A 12901-nucleotide genomic window follows, 5' to 3' on the forward strand; every position below is an offset into this window, starting at 1 on the left:
GACTGAAGGAGGGAAGTATTTAGGGTTTTGATTTTCTTGTTACAAAATAATCAACGTTAACTGTTGAAATGGATTTGGTGCAACAGGTACAGGTGAAGGACGCCTTTGCCCATGCTGTAGGAGGGATTGCAGTAACCTTGAAAGCAACAACAGTTGATAAAACTCAGAGGAAGAGAGATCTGGATCTAAGAAAAAGTACAACAAATTATAAAGATGGAGTAGCTTCATTTGTGGTTGACATTCCCTCTGATGTGACAACACTGGAGTTTCATGTGAGCAGATTTCTCATTTGTTGTATTTTCTAACACTGCCTCAATCTGTGTGGTAGCTAATATGCAGGAGAGATGGGGGAGATTTTATGCGTATATGTCTAGTGAACTCTGAAATATTTGACTTGCGGGCACAGGAAATACAGTTTAGTGTACTCAGCATTCCATAAAGGGTATGAGTCTGCAATTTTGTATTTAGAAATAGTTTTTCTTCCTGTGCTTAATAGAGTACTATTCAAGTCTGGAAAATTTAGAACAGGAATTGCCAGGAGAATAAGAGTACAAACTGAATCTTCTCTTCTCCATTATTTCCAGCTGTCATCTTCTCTCCCTCAGTTTACTAAGGAAGAGCCTACATCCTCCTTTTTCCTTTCCCACATCTCCTCAGACGACCGAGATCTAGCTTCTGCCCTGGCCACTCCATTGAAACTGCTCTCACCAAGGTTATCTGTGTGCTGCTTGCTAGTTTGTCCGAAACTAAAGACCATCTGCCAACCTCAGACCTAGACCTCCTGCCTCCCAGTGCTGTTTCAGTGAATGGCCCTCCAGCCACCCTGTTCCTCACTCTCCTCCCAGACACTCTCTTCTTTGTGGAAAAAGGGATGGAGTGATCTTTCTGAGACACAAATTTGTTCTCAGTTGACCTTTCCCTTGCTGTCCTCTCCAAACTCATTGCCCACTGCTCTTCTCAAGCATGTAGAACACCAACTACCCTGGGCAGTGTGCAGCTCCTTCCTGCCCTGCTCCCTTTTGCCACAGACCTTTTTAACCCTGCCTGAACTCTTCCTCCCCAGGTCTTTAATTCCCTAACGCCTGTTCATTTGGAGGTCAGCTTTTAAACCCTGTCCTCCAAGGAGCTTTCTTCTGCTAATCAGGGTAGGTGTCTTTTATCCAGGAAGGTGTAATGGATTTTAAATTCCCTAAGGACAAGAACTGTTTGTATTTTTCACCTTTGTGTTACCAGCAACTAGCATAGGTCCTGACACATGTTAGGGACCAGTAAACATTGATTGGCTGGATGCACATATCTCTATCCAAACCTAAACAACAGCCAAATGTCATAGTCTCCTTTTTCTCTAATAGCATGAACAATTTTCCCTTGTTTTTATCTGTTATCAAATAACTGTCACCAGCAAATAATATCTACTTCTTCAGTTTCAAGGAAAACATAGATGGTTCCAACTTCTTGTTCAAAAACTGGTACAGCATAACACCTATCCTTATGAGTTTTCTGTGACCCTGCACTTGACCCTAAAGAATAAATTTTATTATCCTAAATCCTTCTCCCTGTTTCTCCTGAGAAGAAGTGAAATTACTTACCAACATTACTATTCACAACCAACATCTCTGTTAACTTTCAAGAATCATTTCCATATCCTCCTCCTATTTTCCCTCTCTTCAAATTCCTAATTCCTGCCATGTAATTCCCGCCAGACTATGGCAGAAGGAAATAGGTCAATGAGTTGGCACGTCATTTGAGGAAGAAGGCCAACCCTAGATCTAGGGTCTTTTCTCTTCTTTGACTTCACTGGACTCTTCTACAGTAACCTGGATTTTCATAGTTAATTTCATTATTATTTTAATCAATACCTTTTTTGTAGTCACTTGATAACATAGCTTATTATGTGTTAAAGCAGTGGAATGCTAATTTTCCTTTTCATAAGATGGGATGCCTGAAGATGTATAAGGTATATAGATACATTTATACATGTCTACCAGTTAGAACAAGACCTGGCTCTAAGTGAGAACTAGAAAAATGTTAATGGTTACCACTGCCGCCATCACCACCATCATCATTGATGTAAGGTTAAGCATCAGTGTTTTACATTTTTTGACACTATCTTCTTCAGGTCAGAACTGATGACCCAGACCTTCCAGAAGAATATCAGGCCAGCAATGGCTATCAAGCTGTGGCCTACTCATCACACAGCCAAAGTTTCCTTTCCCTTAGCTGGACGGACAGCTACAAGAGTCTGCATGTGGGAGAAAATCTGAGCGTAACTGTTACCCCTAAAAGTCCATATGTTGACAAAATTACACAATACAATTACTTGGTAAGTTCAATAATATCTTACTTGCATCTAGTCCCTTACTTACAACATTTTCTTTATTTATAAAAATAATCCCTTAAATGATTCCTTACCTGACACAAAGCAGTACCCAATCAATATTTAGTGATTGAATAGATGAACTTAGATCGCACTTCATAGTCTATTAAGCACATTCACAAACCGCATAACAGAGCCTCACAACATGTCTTTGAGCTTAGCACACAACAGAAAAGATTAAGTGACCTTCCATGTTCACATGTAGTTGGTAGTAGGTTTACAATTTCATTCAAGGTCTTCTGACTTCTAGACTGATACTCCTTCCATGACATGATGCCAAGGGTTTCATTTAGTCCACAGATTAGTCTGTGACCTCAGCAGTGTTTCATGGCCAATAAGAGCATTACCAAACACTGGACTACTAGGCCTTGCCAACATTCTTCAACAATATGCCTTATTTACAGAGAGAAAAATTTAAGTCCTGTGTTCAAGAATGGATGTAGTTATTCCAGACATTGTTCGTTGCTGTCTAAAATACAAATTAGAATGGACAGCAGCATGGCATATTGGAAAAGACATGGGCTTTGAGTCAGCAAGATCAGTGTTCATTTCTGAAATAAATCCATGTTTAGAAACAAACCTTTAATTACAAACAGTTCCAAACTATGTTCTTTCCAGTGACTGATAACATCATCTTGTTTACTAAGCCATTTGTTGCAATTAGCAATAACCATATTGGTTCTGAGAGAGGGGGAAGTTTAAGCTAATGGGATAATTTACATCTATGAGCTTCAATTTTTGTAACTACTAAATGGTTATTAATAAAACTACAATATACAATTGTGGAGATCGAATATATTCATGTATATATGCTTAATACAGATCTACCTAGTAGATGCTCATTGGACATTCTTTCCTCTTTATCATCTGCCTAATAACTAGCCCAGCTGTAAGCCTACTCTGATGCATATTTGTTGCTATGTATTTTTAGATTTCATCTAAGGGCAAAATTGTGCACTTTGGCACAGAGAAGAAACTCCCAGATTCATCTTACCAAGTTTTAAACCTTTCCATGACTCAGCACATGGTTCCTACAGCCCGTCTCCTGGTCTATTACATCATCACAGATGAGCAGACAACAGAATTAGTGTCTGACTCAGTCTGCCTAAAGATTGAAAAAAAGTGTGGCAACCAGCTCCAGGTAAGCCACAAATACTCTCCCCAGCCTGAGTTCCTCCTGAGTGACAATATAATCTCACACTAAGATACTTTTTTTTCAACTCATTTTAGATCAATCTGTCTCCAAATAAAGATGTGTATTCTCCAGGCGAAGCTGTATCTCTCACTATGGAAACTCAGTCAGAATCGTGGGTGGCATTATCATCAGTGGGCAGTGCTCTATCTGGCATCCAAGAAAGAAGCCAAAATTTCATGGAAAGAGTTAAGTAGGGCAAATGTTTTGGTTACTGATGCTTGGCATGGCTTGGGGCCAAGCAGCCACCATGGTTCTCTCCAGGTTCTGTGGGTTAGTTATGGGAGAAGAATAAAGGAAAAAGATACAATTACACCAATGTCTGTTTTCTCAGCTACACTTAAGGATAACAATACCAACAGCTAACATTTATTGAGTACTTCCTATATACTGAGTATTCCTGAAGACCTTTAAATCTATGATCTTATTGAATATTCACAACAATCCTATGAGACACATATCATTAATAAAGAAATTTAAAATATATTGAGCACTTACTAATGGAGTTCCCATGTTATCAATGAGGAAAATTAGAAACAGAGATGTTAGGTGACTTATGGCCTGAGTGGAATCTCAGTACAGAGTAGAATCAAGTGAATGGTTTGATCTGGGTTATCCTTTTTAATTGTCTTTTTAGATATGTAAAGGATAATTATCTAGTTAATTTACTCTCCAATTTATTTGTTATTATGTGAACATATTTTATTTGGGAATATTCTCAGTGAAATGCTAAAAATGCAGTTTTCAACTGGGAATAAACTAAAATGTAATTAAATCCACATTCAGAAACAAACTTTCAAATGCAACGAATTCCAGGCTATCTTCCTTTCAGTGATTCATGACATCAACTGGTTTATTAAGTCACTTCTAAAAAGTGAGAAATAACCTTACTCTCAGAGAGAAAGCAGCTTTTAAAACTAATGCATAAGATTAAATTTCTTGCTCACTTGAACCAGGGAAGGGATATGACTGAAAATGCTGGGGTTCTAGTGAGTTGAATGTATTAAATCCATTGAAGAGGTGATGGAGGGGGTAACATAAAACAGGGACTACTGTGGGAGACTATATGGCCACACATGAACACTGCAGCCAGGAATAGCCATTTCCCCTTTCCTGCCCCTTCCCTAGCCATGTGCCTCCCTCCCACCTCCAATAACCCATACTCACTTTCCTCGGTCACATGGGGCATGGTCACAAACTGATGAGGAGTTAACCCTCATCAAAAATAATTCATTGAGCATCCTTACCCATTTTTGTGCTCTGCTCTATTTTGTGTGGAGCAACAAAACACAGGGTCTCATCCCTCTCAGAACTTAGAAACTACAGCTGGAAAGGACCATGAAGAGTAGTTAAGTGTTTCATTTACTTATTCATTCATTCATTCACTTATTCACTTAAAGGTTATTTTATTAGTTAATTAAATGTACAAAGCTTCAAGAAGAGAAAGTATAAGTTGTTTTCTAAATCCTTCCACATCAAACTTATATGCTTAAGGCTTAGCTCTTAAGTGAATTTTAAATAGTATGTATTTGTAAACTCATGAGGTGAGAACTAGGGAAACAGGTTTGGGGAAGTTGGAGAATTAGATTTTAACATTTAATAAGTGATGACTTGCAAGTAACATTAGCCAGAAGTCAGATATACCCCATAACAGCCACTGAATGCTGTTTTTTGGGGAATGATTTCCTTTTTGAACAGATACTTCCATCTTCAGATAATAGTGAACAGGACTGTGGAGCAAGTGGTGGCATGAATAATGCTGAAGTGTTCTACTTAGCAGGACTCACTCTTCTCACCAATGCAAATGCAGATGACTCTCAACAGGATGGTAATTAATTGTTTTCAGTCAACTAATCCGAGTAATCTTGTTATGAAACTACTCTTCTTTTCCTGGACCCAGACTCATTCTCCTTCCAAATCTGACTGCTTCCACAGTATAATTTTTTAAATTAAAATTTAAACAAAATTTAAATTTTATTATGATACAAACACTTAACATGAGATCTACCCTAACCACAAAATTTTAAGCGTACAATACATTGTTGTTGACTGTAGGAAAAATGTACAACAGATCTCTAGAGCTTATGCTTCTTGCTTAATTGAAACTTTATGCCCATTGATTAGTAACTCCCTGTTTTCCCCTGTCCCGGCACTGACAACTACCATTCCACTGTTTGATTCTTTGAACTTGGCTATTTTAGATACCTGATATAGGTGGAATCATGCTACTTGTCTTTCTGTGACTGGCTTATTTCACTTAGCGTAATATCCTCAAAGTCTATCCATGTTGCTGCCTATTGCAGAATTTCCTTCTTTTTTAAGACTGAATAGTATTGCACTGTTTGTGTGTATATACACATGCAATGGGAATACTGTAATAATAATATATATAAGTGTATATTTATATATTTTCTTCCTTCATTGTTAGTGGATTGAAGTTGTTTCCACATCTTAGCGTTTGTGAAAAGTGCTACAATGAACATGCAAAGGCTAATATCTCCTTGAGATCTTGATATCAGTTCTTTTTGGATAAATACCCAGACATGCAACTGCTGGGTCATACGGTTCTATTTTTAACGTTTTGAGAAATTTCCATACTGTTTTTCATAGCAGCTGCACTATTTTACATTCCCACCGGTAGTGCACAAGTGTTCAAATTTCTCCTCATCCTCACCAATACTTGTCTTTTGTGTTTTTTTATTATAGCCATTTTGACAGGTGTGAGATGATACCTCATTGTGGTTTTGATTTGCATTTCCCTGATGATTAGTGACACTGCGTATTTTTTCATATAGTTGGCTATTTGTATGTCTTCTTTGAAGAAATATTTATTCAAGTCCTTAACCCACCTTTTAAATGTGTTAGGTTTTTCACTGTTGAGTTGTAGGAGTTCCTAATGTGTTTTGGAGATTAACCTCATATCAGACAATGGCTTACAAATATTTTCTCCCATTCTTTAGGTTGTGTATTCACTCTCTTAATGCTTGCTTCCTTTGCTGTCCTTTTTATTTACTTTTATTTATTTATTTTGTTTGTTTCAGCCTCCAACACGGCGCTTGCATTTTTTTGTTGTTGTTATCATTAATCTACAATTACGTGAAGAACATTATGTTTACTAGGCTCCCCCTTCACCAAATCCCCCCCACAAACCCCATTACAGTCACTGTCCATCAGTGTAGTAAGATGTAGAATTACTACTTGTCTTCTCTGTGTTGCACAGCCCTCCCTGTGCTCCCCCCTACACACTATACATGCTAATCGTAATGCCTCCTTTCTTTTTCCCCACCCTTATCCCTCCCTTCCCTCCCATCCTCCCCAGTCCCTTTCCCTTTGGTAACTGTTAGTCCATTCTTGGGTTCTGTGGGTCTGCTGCTGTTTTGTTCCTACAGTTTTTCTTTGTTCTTATACTCCACATATGAGCGAAATCATTTGGTATTTGTCTTTCTCCGCCTGGCTTATTTCACTGAGCATAATACCCTCTAGCTCCATCCATGTTGTTGCAAATGGTAGGATTTGTTTTCTTCTTATGGCTGAATAGTATTCCATTGTGTATATGTACCACATCCTCTTCATCCATTCATCTACTGATGGACACTTAGGTTGCTTCCATTTCTTGCCTATTGTAAATAGTGCTGCGATAAACATAGGGGTTCATCTGTCTTTTTCAAACTGGGCTGCTGCATTCTTAGGGTAAATTCCTAGAAGTGGAATTCCTGGGTCAAATGGTATTTCTATTTTGAGCTTTTTGAGGAACCTCCGTACTGCTTTCCATAGTGGTTGAACTAATTTACATCAGCAGTGTAGGAGGGTTCCCCTTTCACCACAACCTCGCCAACATTTGTTTTTGTTTGTCTTTTGGATGGTAGCCATCCTTACTGGTGTGAGGTGATACCTCATTGTGGTTTTAATTTGCATTTCTCTGTTAACTAGCAATGTGGAGCATCTTTTCATGTGTCTGTTGGCCATCTGAATTTCTTCTTTGGAGAACTGTCTGTTCAGCTCCTCTGCCCATTTTTTAATTAGATTATTTGCTTTTTGTTTGTTGAGGTACGTGAGCTGTTTATGTTTTGGATGTCAACCCTTTATCGGATCTGTCATTTATGAATATATTCTCCCATACTGTAGGATACCTTTTTGTTCTATTGATGATGTCCTTTGCTGTACAGAAGCTTTTCAGCTTGATGTAGTCCCACTTGTTCATTTTTGCTTTTGTTTCCCTTGATCTGGGGAGATATGTCATGAAGAAGTCGCTCATGTTTATGTCCAAGAGATTTTTGCCTATGTTTTTTTCTAAGAGTTTTATGGTTTCATGACTTACATTCAGGTCTTTGATCCATTTTGAATTTACTTTTGTGTATGGGGTTAGACAGTGATTCAGTTTCATTCTGTTTCATGTAGCTGTCCAGTTTTGCCAGCACCATCTGTTGAAGAGACTGTCATTTCCCCATTGTATGTCCATGGCTTCTTTATCGTATATTGATTTACCATATATGTTTGGGTTAATGTCTGGAGTCTCTAATCTGTTCCACTGGTCTGTGACTCTCTTCTTGTGCCAGTACCAACTTGTCTTGATTACTGTGGCTTTGTAGTAGAGCTTGAAGTTAGGGAGCAAGATCCCCCCCCACTTTATTCTTTCTTCTCAGGATTGCTTTGGCTATTCGGGGTCTTTGGTGTTTCCAGATGAATTTTTGAACTATTTGTTCCGGTGCATTGAAGAATGCTGTTGGTAATTTGATAGGGATTGCATCAAATCTGTATATTGCTTTGGGCAGGATGGCCATTTTGATGATATTAATTCTTCCAAGCCAAGCCTTTGCTGCCCTTTTTAGTTTGATGTAGTTCCACTTGCTTATTTTTTGTTTCCGTTGCTTGTGTTTTTGATGTCATATCCATGAAATCATCGTTAAGACCAATGTCATAAAGCTTTTCCCCTGTTTTCTTCTAGGACTTTTATAGTCTCAAGTCTTACATTTAAGTCTTCATTCTTTTTGAGTTAAATTTTTTTTATGGTATAGGATGAGGGTCCAAAATTTCATTCTTTTGCATGTAACTATCCCATTTCCCCAACACTGTTTGTTAAAGAGAATACCCTTTTCTGATTGTGTATTCTTGGCACCCTTGTTGAAGATCAGTTGACCATATATGCTTGGATTTATTTCTGGTTTTCTATACTGTTCCATTGGTATATATGTTCTGTCTTTATGTCAGTATCATACTGTTTGATTAGTTTTGTATTATAGTTTGAAATCAAGGAAGTGTGATGCCTTCAGCTTTATCCTTTCTCAGGATTTGTTTGGCTGTTTATGGTCTTTTGTAGTTCTATATGAAATGTATTATTACCTTTTCAATTTCTGTAAAAAAAAATACCACTGGGATTAATAGAGATTGCATCAATCTATAGATCATTTTGGGTAGTACAGAATTAAATCTTTCAGTCCTTGAACATGGGATGTCTTTCCATTTGTTTGTGTTTTCTTTAATTTCTTTCATCAGTGTGTGTAGCTTTCAGTATGCAAGTCTTTCACCTCCTTAGCTAAGTTTCTTCTTAATTATTTTTTTTGTGAGCTATTGTAAATAGGATTGTTTTCCTAATTTCATTTTCAGATACTTCATTGTTACTACACAGAAACACAACTTATTTTTGTATGTTGTCTTATTTTCCTACAACTTTATTGATTTTGTTTATTAGTTCTAACATTTTTCTTATGAAGTCTATGTTTTTTCTATATATAAGATCATGTTGCCTGTAAACAATTATACTCCTTCATTTGTGATTTGGATGACTTTCATTTCTTTTTCTTTCCCAGTTGCTCTGGCTAGAACTTTTAATAGTATATTAAATAGAAGTGGTAGAAAATGGGCATCCTTGTCTTCTTCCTGATCTTAGGGGAAAAGCTTTCAGATTTTCACCGTTAAGTATGATATTAGCTATGGGTTTTCATGTATGGAATTTATTATGTTGAGGTACTTTCCTTCTATGCCTAGTTTGTTGAGAGTTTTTGTCATGAAAGGGTATTGAATTTTATCAGATGCCTTTTCTGCATCTATTGAAACAATTATGTAATTTTTTTATACTTTATTACCCTAGTGTGGTGCATCATGTTAATGATTTTCATATGTTGAGCCATCCTTACATTCCAGGGTTTAATCCCACTTGGCAAGTTGTATGATCCTTTTAATGTGCTGTTGGATTTGCTAGTATTTTGTTGAGGATTTTGCACCTATATTCATCAGGGGTATTGGCCTGTAGCTTTGTTTTCTTGTGGTGTCTTATCTTTCGCATCAGGTTAATGCTGGCCCCATAAAGTTTGGAAGTGTTCTGATGAACTTAAAAGTATCCCCCCTTCAATTCCTTGGAAGAGTTTAAGAAGCATTGGCACTAATTCTTTAAACCTTTGGTAGAATTCACCAGTGAAGCCATCTGGTTCTGTGTTTTTATGTTTTGGGAGGTTTCTGATTACTGACTAAAACTCCATACTAGTTATAGGTCTGTTTGAACTCTCATGATTTTATCTTGGTAGGTTGTATGCATCTAAGAATTTATCCATTTAATTTTTTCTAGGCTATCCAGGTTGTTGACATGTACTTGTTCATAGTAGTCTCTTAAAATCCTTTTTATATCTGTGGCATCAGTTGTATGTTTCTTTTTTCATTTCGGATTTTATTTATTTGAGTCTTCTTTATTTTCTCAGTTTAGCTAAGAGCTTGTCAATTTTGTTTATCTTTTTGAAAAACCAACTTTTAGTTTCATTGATTTTTTTCTATTATGTTTATTTTGGTTCTAATCTTGTATATTTCCTTCCATGAACTTTGAGCTTAGTTTGTTCTTTCTCTAGTTCCTCAAGGTGTGAAGGTAGGTTGTTTATTTAGGATCTTTCTTCTTTTTAAAATTAGGTGTTTATCCTATCAACTTCCTTCTTAGTACTGTTTTTGCTGCATCCCATAAGTTTTGGCACATTGTATTTTTATTTTCATTTGTCTTGAGGTCTAATTCCCTTTTTAATTTCTTCCTTGATCCAATGGTTGTTCAAGAGTGTGTTGTTTAATTTCTACATATTTATGAATTTTCCAAATTTTTTTTCTGTTACTGATTTCTAGTTTTGTTCATTGTGGTCAGAAAAGATACTTGATATTATTTCAATCTTTTTAAAATTGGTTAAAATTTATTTTGTGACCTAACATGTGATATATCCTGAAGAATGACTTGTGTGTCTTTAAGAAGAATATTTATTCCAATGCTGTTGGGTGGAATGTTCTGTATATGTCTGTTAGGCCCATATTTCTATAGAGTTGTTCACATCCTCTGTTTCCATATTGATTTCCCATCTGGATGTTTGATTATTTAAAATGGAATATTGAAGTCCCCTATATTATTGTATTGCTGTCTATTTCTCCCTTATATTTAGGTGCTCTGTTGTTAGGCACATATGTATTTATAGTTGTTATATGTTCCTGGTGGATTAATCCTCTTTTCAATATATAATATCCCTCTTTGTCTCTTGTGACAATTTTGACTTTAAGTCTATTTTGTCTGACATAAGTATAGCCACCCCTCCTCTCTTTTGGTTACCATTTGCTTGAAATAGCTTTTTTCCACCCATTCACTCTCATAACACATTTCTGATAAGCTAGTCAGCACTGACATAAAACCCTTCACTAGCTCCCAGTTACCTCTACACAGTAGAATCTATCCTAGGTGGGATTAAACTGCTCCAGAATATTCCTACTATTGTTCCTTTTATCTGCCTTTAAAGGCTCTGTGCTTAAACCTCACTTGTCTCCTTGGAGCACCTGAGAGAAGCCCTTGTTCCATTATACCTCTGCCTGGAGTGACTTCCTCCTCTAATTTGCCATACAAATTCAAACTTCACTTTCTCCCCCAACTCCCACTCCCAACCTGGCCTTGAACTGATCTCTCCTCCTGTATTAGTTTTCCAGGGCTACCATAACAAAGGACCACAGACTAGGTCACTTAAACAGCAGAAATTATTTCCTCACAGTTTTGGAGGCTGGAAGTCCAAGATCATGGTGTCATTGAGCTGGTTTCTTCTAAGGCCTCTCTTCTTGGCTTACAGATGGCCACTTTCTCCCTGTGTCTTCATACAATCTCTCTTCTGTATGTGTCTGCATTCTAATCTTTTCTTATAATGAAACCAGTCATAGTGGATCATGGCCCACCCAATGACCTAATTTAACCTGAAATGCCTCTTTTAAAACCCTGTCTCCAAATACAGACACATCTGAGGTAGTGAGGTTTAGGACTTCAAATAGGAATTTGTGAAGGGGCCTAATTCAGCCCCTAACAGTCTCCTTGTACTCAGTATGGCATTATAACATCAAAAGAATGTACCCATATTTAGATTTTTGAGATATTCCTTGCAGATAAGGACTGGATTTTACTGATCTTTGTGTTCCCTAACTGGAAGAGGTGAGGCACTCACTAAATATGTTTTAAAGAGATGGACAAACTACCTTAAAAATGTGTACATTCATTGCTTTTTGTCTTACCATATTTGAGCTTCTTGAGCTAATTCTTTTTCAAAGACCAAATTATAATATTGCTAACAAGAAATATGCTCATTTATTCATGCACATCCCTGTACTAAGGTATTTGTAGATCAGAATGACTGTGGGAAATAGAACATGATCTCTGATAAAATGTGCTCAGTCCAATTCTGTGAATCAATCATTTAGTTAATTTCTGGATGCATTTATTCTGAGAGATGTTCTCTTTTTGTGTTTTTTAACAGATGGATCATTTAAGAAAATTCTCAGATCAAGAAGAGATTTGGAGGAGAAAATAAAGGATCTAGGTACTCCAAAGTTTCACATTTGTTTTCAGAAGTTACTGGAATAACCCAGAATCTGTTACATTTTCTCTTGCTAGCTAATTGATATAGACCAAGTGAAAAAAGACCTGTGGACACTTTCAGCTTTTATTTTCTGTAAGGGTAAAGCAAACTGGGTAAATTAACCCACATTTATTTAACATAGTCCTAACCTAAAGGAAGTAGGTCACCATCACATCCATTCTCTGTAGTTATAACAGAGTTAGATTTTAATTGTCCCATAGATTTTACTCTTTGTCATAGTAACTGGTGCAGCAGTTTAATGCACAACTTCCATTAAATTGTCACAAATCCAGATCAGACTGATAGCAGAGCCCACTGCACTGGTGACCACTATGTTCTACTGGGAACTACTTCTCTTTATTTTAATGATGTTCAGGACCTATCCAGATTATTAGGCAGATGGGTCCAAAAGAACTGGTTTTTATATACCACTTAAATTTCAGATATACTATCAATAATGTTAATTATTGGGGAGTTATA

General features: G+C 36.8%; 1 protein-coding gene across 1 annotated transcript in view; it reads left to right on the forward strand.

Moving 5' to 3' along the window:
- Nucleotides 1-12901, forward strand: part of LOC108391143 (complement C5-like) — a 55833-nt gene that overhangs the window by 27063 nt on the left and 15869 nt on the right. The window contains exons 13-18 of the mRNA XM_073218041.1: nucleotides 87-272; nucleotides 2120-2323; nucleotides 3309-3518; nucleotides 3608-3757; nucleotides 5268-5397; nucleotides 12320-12382. Coding sequence (XP_073074142.1) covers nucleotides 87-272; nucleotides 2120-2323; nucleotides 3309-3518; nucleotides 3608-3757; nucleotides 5268-5397; nucleotides 12320-12382 — 943 coding nt within the window. The remainder of the gene's footprint in view (nucleotides 1-86; nucleotides 273-2119; nucleotides 2324-3308; nucleotides 3519-3607; nucleotides 3758-5267; nucleotides 5398-12319; nucleotides 12383-12901) is intronic.

The sequence above is a fragment of the Manis javanica genome, chromosome 2, assembly GCF_040802235.1.
Source record: "Manis javanica isolate MJ-LG chromosome 2, MJ_LKY, whole genome shotgun sequence".
Classification (NCBI taxonomy): Eukaryota; Metazoa; Chordata; class Mammalia; order Pholidota; family Manidae; genus Manis; species Manis javanica.